This window comes from Cryphonectria parasitica (genome assembly GCF_011745365.1).
Source record: "Cryphonectria parasitica EP155 unplaced genomic scaffold M406scaffold_3, whole genome shotgun sequence".
In the NCBI taxonomy this organism is placed as follows: Eukaryota; Fungi; Ascomycota; class Sordariomycetes; order Diaporthales; family Cryphonectriaceae; genus Cryphonectria; species Cryphonectria parasitica.
In genome coordinates this window covers 1,410,320-1,423,270 of record NW_024468911.1, presented here as the reverse complement: position 1 = coordinate 1,423,270, position 12,951 = coordinate 1,410,320, and the positions used below count along the sequence as shown (strand labels likewise).

General features: G+C 49.7%; 5 protein-coding genes and 1 non-coding gene across 6 annotated transcripts; 2 read left to right on the top strand and 4 right to left on the bottom strand.

Annotated features, from left to right (window-relative positions):
* Positions 1–926: 926 nt before the first annotated feature.
* M406DRAFT_69208 (uncharacterized protein) lies at positions 927–2,015 on the bottom strand (the record flags this gene model as incomplete). The annotated part of the gene is made up of 1 exon (XM_040925236.1): positions 927–2,015. The coding sequence occupies one exon, from the start codon at positions 2,013–2,015 to the stop codon at positions 927–929; it is 1,089 nt and encodes a 362-aa protein (XP_040777999.1).
* A 1,399-nt stretch (positions 2,016–3,414) lies between these two features.
* Positions 3,415–4,787, bottom strand: M406DRAFT_61092 (uncharacterized protein; the record flags this gene model as incomplete). Its single annotated transcript, XM_040924719.1, has 4 exons — positions 3,415–3,610; positions 3,726–4,006; positions 4,131–4,175; positions 4,296–4,787. 4 exons carry the CDS (start codon positions 4,785–4,787, stop codon positions 3,415–3,417), a joined length of 1,014 nt encoding a protein of 337 aa, XP_040777998.1.
* Positions 4,788–5,748: 961 nt separating this feature from the next.
* On the bottom strand, positions 5,749–6,490 carry M406DRAFT_222626 (uncharacterized protein; the record flags this gene model as incomplete). The annotated part of the gene is made up of 2 exons (XM_040915625.1): positions 5,749–6,336; positions 6,431–6,490. Coding segments are annotated over 2 exons (648 nt in total), but the record flags the coding sequence as incomplete, so codon positions are not given.
* A 1,618-nt stretch (positions 6,491–8,108) lies between these two features.
* On the top strand, positions 8,109–8,949 carry M406DRAFT_355445 (uncharacterized protein). Its single transcript, XM_040923173.1, has 3 exons — positions 8,109–8,303; positions 8,379–8,496; positions 8,588–8,949. Exons 1-3 carry the CDS (start codon positions 8,157–8,159, stop codon positions 8,761–8,763), a joined length of 441 nt encoding a protein of 146 aa, XP_040777996.1. The 5' UTR covers positions 8,109–8,156; the 3' UTR covers positions 8,764–8,949.
* A 1,736-nt stretch (positions 8,950–10,685) lies between these two features.
* M406DRAFT_t49 lies at positions 10,686–10,832 on the top strand. The gene has a single exon. It is a non-coding gene; the product is annotated as a tRNA-Tyr (tRNA).
* Positions 10,833–11,446: 614 nt separating this feature from the next.
* On the bottom strand, positions 11,447–12,700 carry M406DRAFT_337913 (uncharacterized protein; the record flags this gene model as incomplete). The annotated part of the gene is made up of 2 exons (XM_040921304.1): positions 11,447–12,504; positions 12,574–12,700. The coding sequence occupies 2 exons, from the start codon at positions 12,698–12,700 to the stop codon at positions 11,447–11,449; spliced, it is 1,185 nt and encodes a 394-aa protein (XP_040777995.1).
* Between the last annotated feature and the right edge of the window lie 251 nt (positions 12,701–12,951).

The window sequence follows — 12,951 nt, the reverse complement described above, 5'->3', positions numbered from 1 at the left end:
ACAAGAACACTCATCAAATCCCTAAGTACCACGTGAAGTGAACCAAAGGAATGCAAAGGATCAGACACTGCCCGAATGTATCATGTTTCGAGATGCACTACAGGTCATGAAAACATAAACCTTAACCATTGCTGAATGTTGTGTAATGGTGATTATTAAGAGTTTGATTGGCAGAATAGCCTTGACACAATCTTTCTTCACTTTGTGAATGAAGAGAGTCCCCAGTCCATATGTACTCTCAAGGTACGGTTAGGGACACCGTCATTTGTCACTATCGATTTTCCACATTTATATCATTCAGAATGATACTGCTCAGGCAGTGCAGCAGCTCAATACAATGAGTCTCAAGCTTGAAGAGACCCCATTCAATTCGGTCAGCACGTCTCGTAAACTCATGCTCATTTTATCTCGGTTCATGATGTAAGACAGACGCACAAGGCCATACCAAGATAAACCTACACACCCATGGACCATGGCACTTTGACATGAAATACACTGTCAATTGAATTGGTATAGACTCTGATGGGACTGGGCTCTTGCCCTTTGTATGACAACCGCTCTTGTTTTCTGTGTATGTTAGAGTTTCGCCTCTATCCTGTGTTCATGTGCGTGACAAACATGCATATCTCCCAACAGACCGATGTCAAGGTTTCCTTCAGCAGCTCCGAAAATTGATTGTCAAGTATGCACTGATTATAGGAAGCAAGTGACCTTGTACTGGTAACTCTGATCACCTACAATGGTTTTCTTAACTCCAACACGACCAATGTCCACCCTTTGTTATTATCTTCCAAGCACTCAAGTACTTGCTCTCCTCACAGAGCGCAAAGCCTTTTCCCCATGAAACACAGCTTCCTGTGACAGACAAACCTTTCCTGTCTATCCTGATCTATGTACAATATTCTCAGAGCGAACCCTTTCTCTCATCAACGGCGATAGCCACAGCTTCCTTCCAGATACGGATCATACGGAATCTGCGGCATCTGCGACCCGACGTCGTGGTGCTCATAGCCGGGCGTATGTGGCTGGACCACAATATCAGGCGCACCGGCGCGCAGACCCGGTATCTGGTGGTCCAGAGTAAATTCGGGCACCATCAGCGGCTGCGTGTCCGATATGTGCTGTTGTCCGCCTGGCAGCCCAACCTCGACCTCGGGCATGCCAAACGCCGCGCTCGCGCCCTTTCCGCCGGCTCCGCCCATATGTTGAAGCATGACCGCTTCTCGTTGGAGCTTGGCCCTCTTGGCCGCGGCGCGGTCCATGCCACACTTAACAAAGACAAGGGCAGCCATACATAGGGCGAGGCCGCCGAGGATGCACCCGATGACGATGCCGTACGTTGGCACCGTGCCCTTGGCGTAGCAGCTGAAGTTGCCGTTGGTGGTGCTGAAGGCGCACGAGAACCCGTCGATGCATGAGAACGTGGAGGTGGGCGCGGTCGTGCAGGGGGTGTACCACTTGCCATGGGATTCGTAGCTGCTGCAGAAGGACGTCGTGAAGCTGCGCAGCGTGCCGCAGGTCTCGGTGCTTTTGACGCCGTTTGAGGTGAGGACCAGGACCCAGGAGTTGGAGGAGCTCGGGGAGGCGACGCTGGTGATGGTAGATGTCGAGAGTGTAGATGAAGATTGAGCATCGTCTCGAGCGTTCTTGGTATCCTTTTCCGTCTCCTTGAGACGGCGGACATTTTGGTGTAGGTGCCGTAGCTCATGGTTCCTGCTGGCTTCTGGCTCTGCACCGACAGTATTGCCCTGACAGGCTTTGGCTGCCCAGGCTGCTTGGGTCTTGGCCTCGTCGTCACTGCATCCGGCCACTTTGAGCCATGACTGCAACTCCTCCACCTTAGTTCCGTACCATTCTACTGCAAATGAGACAGTACTTCGCTTTCCACACTTGATCTCGCCTGCGACCTGCTCGGAGAGATCTAGCAGACACCCCGTCTTGCTCATCTTGATCCGCTGGGCGTCCACGAGGGGACTCGCCAGGAGGAGGGCAAGTAATGGACTGGGTAACCTCATTCTCTTGGTGTCGGTATTATAATGTGCGTTTGGGGTACTTTGCAGGTTTGAAAAGAGGGAACAACAGTCGATAAGGCAAAGAAAGTCTAAAAAAAAAAAAAAAAAAAAAGCGTTGGAATTCGTCGAGAAATAATTTCTTTTTTGGGGGGGGGATAGGATGTGACAAAAGAATATATGTATACGTTTACATACAAAATGATAATATTCTGTATGTGCTGTAAGTCAACAAGAAGTCTGGACAGGAGACTTTATCATAAAGGGAGACTTCAGCTGTGAAATTCTCTCTTACTCCTATTGATCCTCCGAAGAGGGCTGGAGCCGACGATCCAGGTGTGTTCTTCGCCTCTGAAGTGTGCATAAGTTGTAACTAGGATTTCGATCCCAAGTGCTCATCCTTCCCGCAGCAAGAAGCCAACAATGCTTTCTGACGCATCTCCACATCCAACCAACAGACAACTCTCGCGTATTAAAACGGTTCAGGGACGAAGCCTGATTGGACATTGCTGGTCCCTGCTGCTGCGGTTGGCTCAGATACCTGCACAGCAATTTGCACGGCGCAGCGATAAGGACTAATTAATCTTTGCTGATGAGACGTGACGATTTGAATCCTTCAGCGCAAAACAGCTGATGGCATGTCTCTCTTGCAGGGAATGGCGCAAGTCTCTGCGTGCCAGGCAGAGGCTTAATCGGACAAAGCGGTTGTTACTGCGACGCTGAGCTGGAAATAAACATGACAGGACCCCTCTTTTTTTGACCCTGCAGTATTGGCTAGCCTGGACAGTGCTTACTCCCGGCTGAGGTCATGTCTTCCTGACAATGAATTAGTTCCTTACATGATATTGATCAATTATTACTTTAAGAGGAGTCTCTATCTCCTACTGCACAAGTAAATCCAGATGCTGGACTGTTCAAGCGAAACGCCACCGGAGCAGAATACCAGCATAATGACCTTCTGAGACACAAATGCATCAAGTAAGGCAGCCTCTTGACCCTTTCCACGCTGTTGTGAGTTTTCACGACTTGTGGTATTGGCTACGACTGCTGCGGCACGTTGTATCCTATTACATTTCCTTCAGGGAGGCCAGAGTCAATGCCACACGCTAGGGCTCTCGGCAAGAAGTCCGGAAAACCGCGTTGCCTTAGCCTGAGCGGCTGTTCAGAAGGATTTATTACATGGTCTAGGTAAAATAAGCCTGGAGTGGGCAATGCACAGTGATGAAGGCCGAGCCGCCGTGCAACCATGAGATCATTTCATCAGAGGCGCAGTCAGTCGTAATGATTCCTCAGCACCTCATAGATTGTAGTTTTTCTAGTCGCGAGTTCTCTAGCACCGAGGTACATGATTGCGGCACCTCATTGTGAAATTAGAAAAGACTTGAGTGTGAGTGATATTGCCTTTTCACATCGTCACTATGATCTTCTTTGCCGAAACTCCCTTCGTAAGAGTATCAATCCCCTTCTGGCAAGCGTCAAGGCCGTTCCCCACCACCTCGACAGGTGGCATAGGCTTGAACAAGCCAGCTTCAATGGCTGCGGGCAAGTAGCCGTGGAAGATAGTGGAGGCCAGCTCCTTATCCCCTCTCAGAGCCTCCGAACTATGGATGTATCACTGGTGTCAGCAACCATGCAATGCTTATTCCCTTCTTCTCCTTCTTCTTCCTCCTCTCATCAAGCCAAAGGCCCCGCCCAGGGGATCGATCTTCGACTTACAACTTGAGCTGAACGCCCTCGTAAGAGGGACCCCAGGATGGAACCATTGTCATGGCTACAAACTTCTTTCCGGGACAACTTTTGACGACCTCGGCGCAAATCTCGACGATTTCCGGCCCTTTCTCCGCTGCATGGCTGCCATTCGCAACGGCACCTGCGATGGTCTTGCCCTTGAAAGCCGCAATCAAATCTTCTTTGACGGTTGGGCTGTTGTAATCAAAAGCCTGGTTTGCGCCAAGCTTCTTTATGTAGTCAAAATTGTGCGAAGATGCCGTGGTGATCTATCAGACTGTTAGAGAGAGCCTTCATCACTCGCACGTGAATTCGAACAAGACAGGAGGTGGGGGGGGGGGGGGGGCAGTTGAGAAATCAGGAGTGTTCAATGTCATGGTTCCAGGGACGTACCACTTCGTATCCAGCAGCTACAGCGAGTTGTATCGCGCAGCTGCCCTATTTCTCTTGGTCAGCATCTGCATTCTCTTTTGAGGAGAGCATAGAAGAGTATCAAGCACATATACGGCTTTTTTTTCTTCCCACCGCTTCTCCATGCAAGACGGGCCTGGGACATACTATGCTTGTGGAGCCGCCCCAAATCAGAACAGTCTCCCCCCTCGGGTCGGCTTTCGGTGACGGGAGGCTCATTCCCAGCATGTCCTTGTGGAACAACATTTTTGTGCTCACAGAGACACCCATAGGGAGCGTGGCGGCCTCTTCCCAAGAGACCGAGTCTGGCACCAGCGCCGTCAGATGCTCAGAGAGCGGGACATGTTCCTGGCATCCACCGTCGGCAAGGCCAGCCACCCGGTCGCCGATCTTAAACCTGGTCACACCTGGTCCGACTGCCTCTACCTCGCCTGCGACGTCGAAGCCCAAGATGGTCGGGAGGGTCAGCCACTTGAACACATCAGGTCCCAATTTCTGCAGCCCAACGTCAACAGGGTTGAATGCAATTGCCTTGGTCTTGATCAACACCTCGTCCTCTTTCGGGACAGGAACTGGAGCTGGTTTGACCTCGAGTGGCTGCTTGGTCGCGACGAGGTATGCAGCGTTGTTGGCAGCCATATTCTTGTTGCAGTAAACAATGGTATAATCACTTGAGAATTTGGTCGAGATATCGAGGCCAGGGTTTGTGAACAAGCAGATTCGATGTACCTTCTCAAAATGAGTCTGATAGATTGTCTAAATATTTAAGAACACATACAGCATGTCCTCTGTCTTATATCAACTTTGAACACTGACCATAATGAACATCTCTGAGTCCGGATGTTGCACATATGTCCGTTTAGATGTCTTGCGGTTACGTCCGTAAATTCCGTTCAGCTGCATTCAGATCAGCCAAGGCATGTTGTCATTGATCATGGAATTAAGGGACCTAGCGGCGACTAGAATTACCATTCATGGTTAAAAGTTCGGGCTTAAGAACCTTGCTGGCTTGTAATCACTGATTTTCATCAAAATCATTAGCCAAAGAATGCTCACGTGGTTGAGGAGAGCTCCTGTTGTGACCATGGAATCTCGTTGCATTACTCTGGCCGGCTGTCTCAACCCAATTGGTGATGACGTTGAGTTCCGCTTGATCCGCCTGAGCTGAGAGGGATGACTTGTCCAGATGGAGACTTTGGTGAATGAATCCGAGGAGAGAAGCTCTCTTTGAGAGAAAACGACGTTCTCAATTAAATACCCTGCAGAGAAACATAACTGCATGTATATATATATATATTAGCGAATTTCATATAATTACCCGCTCATCTTAGAGGACGTACCAAGTGTAATGCTCATCGCTAGATCACGAGCAAAACCAATTTCTATGCTCCTGCAACTGCACTGCAGCAAGCATGGAGATACAGGGTAGGCTGTCATGAGATAATGAATTTAAATTGCATCATTTCTTGACTTTGCGCGTGAGATTACACACGGTCTCTTGGCAACATCAGACAACGAGTTTTCACTCGACCTTGCGCACCGTATAAAGCAATCCTTCTTCTCCAGTGTACTGGCCAAAGTCAGCAAAGACCAATGTCGTCTTCCAGCGCGTCCCGGTACGACGTCCAATCTCATCCCACATAGCCTGCCATGTCTGCTCATTGTGGAAATATCTCAGCTGGCCCCGCTCCCCAGGCTCGTCCGTCTCCATCGTCTGGCGACGGCCCCTCTGCCGGCCAAACACAAGAGCGTTCGCCTGGGGCTTGAAAAACCCAGCGATCTTCTCGCCAGCGCGGATCTGCTTCTCCCTCGAGAACAGGTGGAAGAAGCTGGCCGCGTGCACGATGTCAACGGTGCCATTAAAGTTGTCAAAGGACCTGTCGGCGGGGTCCGTCATATCACCTGTGAGGAATTTGGCGCGGAACCGGTCTCGATCTTTGAACAGCTCATATCCGAGGTCGATGAATGAAGGTTGGAGGTCGGCACCTCTGAGATTCTCGTCGGACGCCCCGTCGGCGACGAGCTGGCGCAGCACCGCCCCGAAGCAGCACCCGACGTCGAGCAGGACCTCGCCGGCCTTCACCCGCTCTACCACCTCCGGATACTGAGGCACATCGGGCATGTACAGGTCCAGGAAGTTCCACTTCCCGATACAGCCGTATGGGTGGACGCCAAAGGCCTTGTCTCTCTTTTGCATGAGTGAGAAACCGTCTGGTCAGCAACCGACTTCAAGTTTGTCGGGGAGGGGGGAAAAGTGCGGGAAAATAGAAATGGCCATTTACTATCACACGCAGATGACTCTCCACTTCATTCTCGGGAATGTTGCTGTAAGTCCGCAGTAATCTGACCAGCCTTTGGAACTTTTCGCCCTCGGGCAGTTCGTCGATATAGGCCGGGCGCTTCGTCACCGTTTCTGCACTCATTTCTAGAGAAATCTGACGATAGGTAGTGCGAATGTGATTACTCTCAACGTGTGCAAAGTTGGATTTTGATTTGAACGAGAGGGTTATGTGATGCTCAATAAATCAAGATCGTGACCATGCTTCTATCCAGATTTGCACCGATGCCGGGAAGACGCCATTCTGTTGATGCATCTGATAGGGTAGAGATCTTGCAGTGTGATCATGTCGTGATTTGCATGGCATCCGCAATGATTATCTTGCATTCTCTGCAGTGTGACGTATTCCTTTTTTTACTGGTCCTCATTGAGGCGCAGCAGGTGGCTTGCATATGATATGGATTCAAGGAAGTTTGTGGTCATAAGTATAGGTTCACTCTGCTCTCCAATTGCAGACACTACTTGGTTAGAATGATAAAGCGCAGGAAATAGCCTGCCATGATCTGACAAGTTAAAAAAAAAAAAAAAAGCACAAACAGAGGCTTGTGGATATTTTAGGCTATTGTCGTTAGCATTGTAGAATAGGAGACAAAGAGGCAGTGAGAACCCACCAACATTCATTTCCGAGCTAGTGGCGACATGATATATCCACCATGAGGTGCTTGTAATGTCTAGTAAAAATGGCAAGATCCTCAATGCCAAAGTCAGCGAGATTCGTGTGCAAAGAGGCCGAGCGCTGTTCTGGTTCGGTAGCTCGGGTCGCCCACCGACGTATTCCGAAGAGGGGGATCTTCTAGCGGTTCTAAGCAAGGAGGTGGGAGGGTTTGGCCCACCTGAGCCAGATAGTACTGACGCGTCGCAGTTTATCTGGGTCCACGGGCAGGAGAAAGACGCAAGTCCAAAAAGTCTCAGATCTCCAACAAAACCTGTCTGCAGCATGAAACCACTTTAGTCCATCCCCTGTCCTCTCTGGCATATTTTCAGACGGCATCAAAAGACCAATTTCTCAGAGGCCCGGTGCATCTGAAGTCCGGACCGGGCCGCATGAGCTCTCGGTTTCACTTTTCTCTCCAGGTTCGTTGACGTCTTCAGCGTTCAAAGCCCCTCTGAGCCGCCGCCGTTGGGGAGTCGTAGCATGTGTGGGTCCCCCTCAAAGATCGGATAAAACGGGATTGTGCTCATCGCTGACCTTCCCCATTTCGGCCGCCCCCGACTGTCTTGGACGCGTGTCGAGGAGGGTAGGTGACGTTTTGCAATTTCCATCATTCCACGGATGGTCAGTAGTTAAGTTTGGTCGTGCGACCCCCATCTGAAAGCTTGTGGTCTGTGTGTGAATATGTGCATGTGTGTGCGTGTGATTCTCTCTTTTAGAAAAAGAAAAATCGTCCGCCCGAATACTCCTCTGCCCTGCGTATATTTCGGAGTGATCCCTCCCACGTGCGGCGTCCAACCACATCAAGATTTTCTCTCCGGCTTGTCCTTCGACTAAAGGTCTCCTCCTTTCCCCCGCCCCCTGTGCGTACACAATGCAGTGGAGAAACTGGGCATACAGGCCAATCGCCAATACGAATGCTGCTGCCGACTCGGACCCCGAAGCCGGTGAAGAGAAGGTCGGCGAGCCTCTCTGGGCACGCCTCAGGAGACCAGCCTCGGAGAGTGCGATTCCTTGGATGGCGTCCATCGCCGCCGCCGTCTTCTTCTTCCTGTTCGTCTTCACGCCGCGCCCGTGGCTGGCGTCCGATCGCCCGAGCCGCATCCAATATTTCGGCTGCGGCAACTCAACGGCAGATGCTTCGGCGGCGGGATGCAGATTCGACGTCATGTCGTACACCTGGGTCCATCCCAAGTGTTTTGACCAAGAGCTCATGTACGACTTCCTCGGGCAGTACGACTGGAGCTGGTATTCGGATGAGGAGGGCACGCAACAGCTGTCATTGAACGATGTCGCGATGGGCCAGCATGACTATGTCTATGTGACGTGGAAGTACTACAACACGCACTGCACTTACAGTAAGCCATAATGATCCGATTTACCAGTACCTGTATTGGTATCCCAATTGGTGGCAGCTGGCTGACCGATTCTCTTCTCTTCTGCTTCCAGTGTGGAAGAAGATGCATCGTTCTCTTTTGACCTCCAGAGAGATTGACTCGTACATTTCCGATTATCGACACACCGAACAATGCGAGAGGGTATTACTGGACCGGGAGCGCGCCATGGAAAGCACAAGTGTCATGCTTGTGGCTAAGTATCCTTCCTGTCCTGTCGTCTCAAAGTGAGGCTCGAGCATGAAGTATTCATACGGCTGCTTTGGTGGGATGTGCGTTTTGGCGTTGGGGTCTCGGGGCATGGACATACACTTGAGGTCTTTTGGCGGAGTTATACAGGGAACTCTCTTTCTTGATACCAACATACCTACGTGTGACCCTTAGGGTCTTTTCTTCTGTGAATCAAACCAGATTCTCAAATCCTCGTCTTCTCTCAGTGATTGTCTCAATCGAAAATATTGTTGTCTTAACTCAAGCAACGCAGATGCTCGGTCTTGGACGCCGAAAAAACCTGTGGAGCGCAAGAGAGGCATGAAGGCTGCCCGTTTAGAATGAGCATCGATATTCGGATCTTTCCAATGCTCATGATTAGCAACGAATCTGAACCGCGGCATATAATGAGACAAGCTGAAATCTCAGCCGAGATGATTACTATGATTTCGCTTCCTGACATCCATAATTACCCATTTCCGTTGAGGTTGAAGAGCGAAGTAGTATATCATGTGACTAACATAGTCTCGGCTCTTCAAATCACCTAAGCCGCATTCTTGACTGTTTACATATGAACACTAATACTATATTACTATACATCCTGCGTCAGCCTCGCGTACGACCCGCTCCGAAATCCAGTGTCAGCTGCTTCAGCCTCATTTAGGATTGGCATTAGCTGATTGCCTGAACTTTACCGCTGCTATTCAAGGTTGAGACGGTACTTCGCCGGGACCAACGTTGATCCAATCATCCATTCAATTCCAGGTCTAAATCATGTCTACAGAGGTTTGCCTTTGCAAAGTGTAATCGCGTGTGAAGTTGATGACACGCCAAGTCGTGCTAAATTAAGGGGCTTGTAGCTCATGGGGGGTACAAAAAAGTTGACGGGTGGTACAAAAAGTTGGTGGGGGGTAGAAAACCTCGGGGGTGGTACAAACAGTTCACGGGGGGTACAGCACCAAATACAGTGAAGATCTATATTTTCATTTTTTAGTAAATAAAAAAGTTATATATACTTAGCATATGCTGAATATATGCTGGATATATATTAAGATATTTACTTAGATTTTTTTATAAATATATAAAAAATAAGTTTTATATTTATATATAAATTAAATAAATAAAAAACTAATTTTTATATAAAATTTAATCTAATATGTTATGACCCATCCAACATGCAGATCACAAAACAAGCCCAGCCAACAAGAAACCAAAGTGTCACGACCCAACGTCAGACAACCAGTAAGGATTACGTAAGCAAGGGTTAGGATCAGGATTACCAACCCAAAGTGAGCTGCTCACTAGATCGAGAGTGAGCTACTCGCTGAATCACGGTGAGCCAGACCAGGTGATCCAGATGAGCCACGATGAAGAGCTGGATATATAAGGACACGATCATTACCATTAGATAGACCACTAGATATAGCTCTTCAGTCGTCAATCTAAGTATTCATTTGTTATACACTTGAATAGCCCCAAAGGCGGTGAAGCACTTGCACGGATTGTTCAGTTGTATTTCCGTATTCAGGGATTGATACTTCGATATCGCTCTTGTTAGCTGCAGTGCATCATTACAGGTTCCTCTTTCGTTGTCCAGCCAATCTGTACCCCCTGCGAGCTTTTTGTATCACCCCCGAGGTTTTCTACCCCCCCCCCCCCCCCGAGCTTTTTGTACCCCCCACGAACTTTTTTGTACCCCCCATGAGCTAAAACCTCGTTGAAGCCGGAGACATTGTCTATATCAACCCGCCATCCCACTTCCTCTTTCTGCCACTTTTTCCCCCTTTCTCTTCACCGACGGAAATAACGGGATATAATATAATGTTACTGTAATAGTAGTGACAAGTCTTGGCGGTGATTGTGAATACTCATTGGCCTATTTGCAAAGTATGTTGGTTATAATGTTGTCGAAGAGGAGTGGCAAACAATGTCAACATTGAATTGGTCTTGTGGTCTAGTGGTTAGTAGAACCCCCATAATTATCACCATGTTCCATTCCATTCTAACAATCATCTCAGGTATGATTCTCGCTTAGGGACAACCCTATTCATCATTGCGAGAGGTCCCGCGTTCAATCCGCGGCAAGACCCTTATTCGTTGAATAATTACGAACTTCAACTCGTGGTCTCTTTTCTTGTGGGTTGTGGGGCTCGCTAAAGGGCAAGGCGAGTCGGTCGACGCGTACCACTGGGAAGAAAGCGACGATTTTTCATTTGTATAAAGTGGGTACGATTAGTTGTTACGTTTCCTCATTTGCTTTCCTTTCCCCGGGTGAGGAGGATGAATGTAAAACCAGCAGCCAGTACTTCTATGAGTGTCTGTACATGGGTGAGATTAGCCGTATTTGGCTCTCACGACATCTGAGCATCTTTCCTGCAATACGTTTAGGAGGCTGAGGATGTTTGGGTAGTTGTTGTGTTAGCTTGTTTTTTTACGGCACTGTCCGACTCCCTTTAGGGAGGATGTAGTGTGTTCAAATGGCATAGTCAACCCAGAATGACACATAAACGATGTCTTGCTTACAGGTAGGAAACATTCTGAACAGTAGACATTACGAGATGGCTCAAAGCTGTGCTTGCTCTGAAATTAGGGCTCCTGTATTACATCTTGAGAGCCGGCCTGGTCCAGGGCAGCAAAGGAACTTGATGCCCGGTCTTCTGAACGGAACCAATAAGTGACGACGCACATTTATATATGGGAACACTTATCTTTCGAGCTGCTCCAAAATAGCAAACCCATAATCACCACCATTCGGCATGCGCGTGATAGTGTGTATATGAAAGCGCGCGGGCTCCTCATTTGTCAAGAACACCCCAGCGTGATGGTCAAACTCGCACACGATGACAGGGCTCTGTATGCGATAGTAAAAGGCGTCACCGTCTCCAAACCCACCGATCCAACAAAAGTACGTGTCTCTGATGTGTCTCCTTACCTGCTGCAGCCGGTTGCGTCTCGCCGTAGCCGGCAGGTACAAGTGGAACTGGTCCACGATGTCCAACAGGAGGTCGACGGTGGCGGCGGCGTCGTTGTCCAGCAACCCAGCCAGACACACGCCCTCGTACGGCACGACACGGTTATCCTGGAAAGCACCGCACAGATGCCTCTGGTCTGCCAGATCCCATCGCGACTCGGGAATTTCAGGCGGGCCCATCGTCTTGAAGATCTGGGCCTTCTTCTGCATATCGAGAGGTAGACGGCGCATAAAGAGGAGGCCGAGGTCCTGTTCGGGCGACAGCAGTGTCGTGCCTTTCCAGGGCCCGTCGTCGATGCTGTTGGGCTCGGCACCCGTAAAGGTGGGCGAGATGATGACTTGCGACTTGTGCAAAAAGGCGCTTAGGCAGAGGTGGTGCCCGGAGAGCATCCAGCCCCAAGGGGTATCGGGAGAAGGCTGCTCGAACAAGACAAAGTTGTAAGAATACTGATTAAGCACCAGGGGCAGGTGGCAGATTTCTCCGAGGAAATGGTTGACGCGCATGGCTTTCAGAGCCTTGTCGTAGCCTGCAGGTGACAGGGTGGCCTCCATCAGCGAGAATACAGCATCTCTCAGGGGCTGTTCTATCTCATCGAGCCGCAGACCGTAGTGAAAGAAATAGATTTCGGGGTTGAACCAAGAGCGTCTCTCGGACGAGTCGAGCGGCCGCAGGAGTTTGTCCTGATCGTCTCGGCTGCACTGCTGAAGGAGGCGAGTCCCGGCCGTAACGGCTTGTTCGATGTCAAAGTCACCGTCCTCATCGCTATTGTAGAGGCTCGGGATGACCTCCCCTGTGACCTCGAACTGTCAAGAAGACGGTCTATCATCACGTGGCTCGAGGCAGATTCATGGAAACAGACCGTCAGTTGTCACGCCCCGAAATGGCTCCTGGGCTCGCTCTCTGAGAGTAAGAAACTTCTTGGCCAAAAAAGGATTGTTCCTAAGCCGCTTCTCCGTGTGCGTTACGGCCGTGTCTGAAGACTGCATGTTCCTGGCGGCAAGTTTGTGCAGGGAGAGCCACTGTCGAAAGTCGGGCTGTGGCTCGTGTGAGTCCATTCTTCAGGTCTGAGTACTGATAATAGAGACTGTGAAAGCAATAAAGGCATAAGGCTTGTGGCTGAAAATGGATAATGATTACTACAAATAGTGGTAGTGTGCACTAATGACTGTGAAGCAAATACAGTTAAGACCACGAGTGGATGAAGAGCCGGAATTTCCGGATTCAAGGCGCGGAGGGG

Coding starts and splice junctions, on each gene's coding strand:
- M406DRAFT_355445 (XM_040923173.1), top strand. CDS start 8,157: ATGGCGTCCATCGCCGCCGCCGTCTTCTTCTTCCTGTTCGTCTTCACG. Junction 8,304..8,378: donor CGGCGGGATGCAGATTCGAC/GTCATGTCGTAC, acceptor GGGCAGTACGAC/TGGAGCTGGTATTCGGATGA. Junction 8,497..8,587: donor CAACACGCACTGCACTTACA/GTAAGCCATAAT, acceptor TTCTGCTTCCAG/TGTGGAAGAAGATGCATCGT.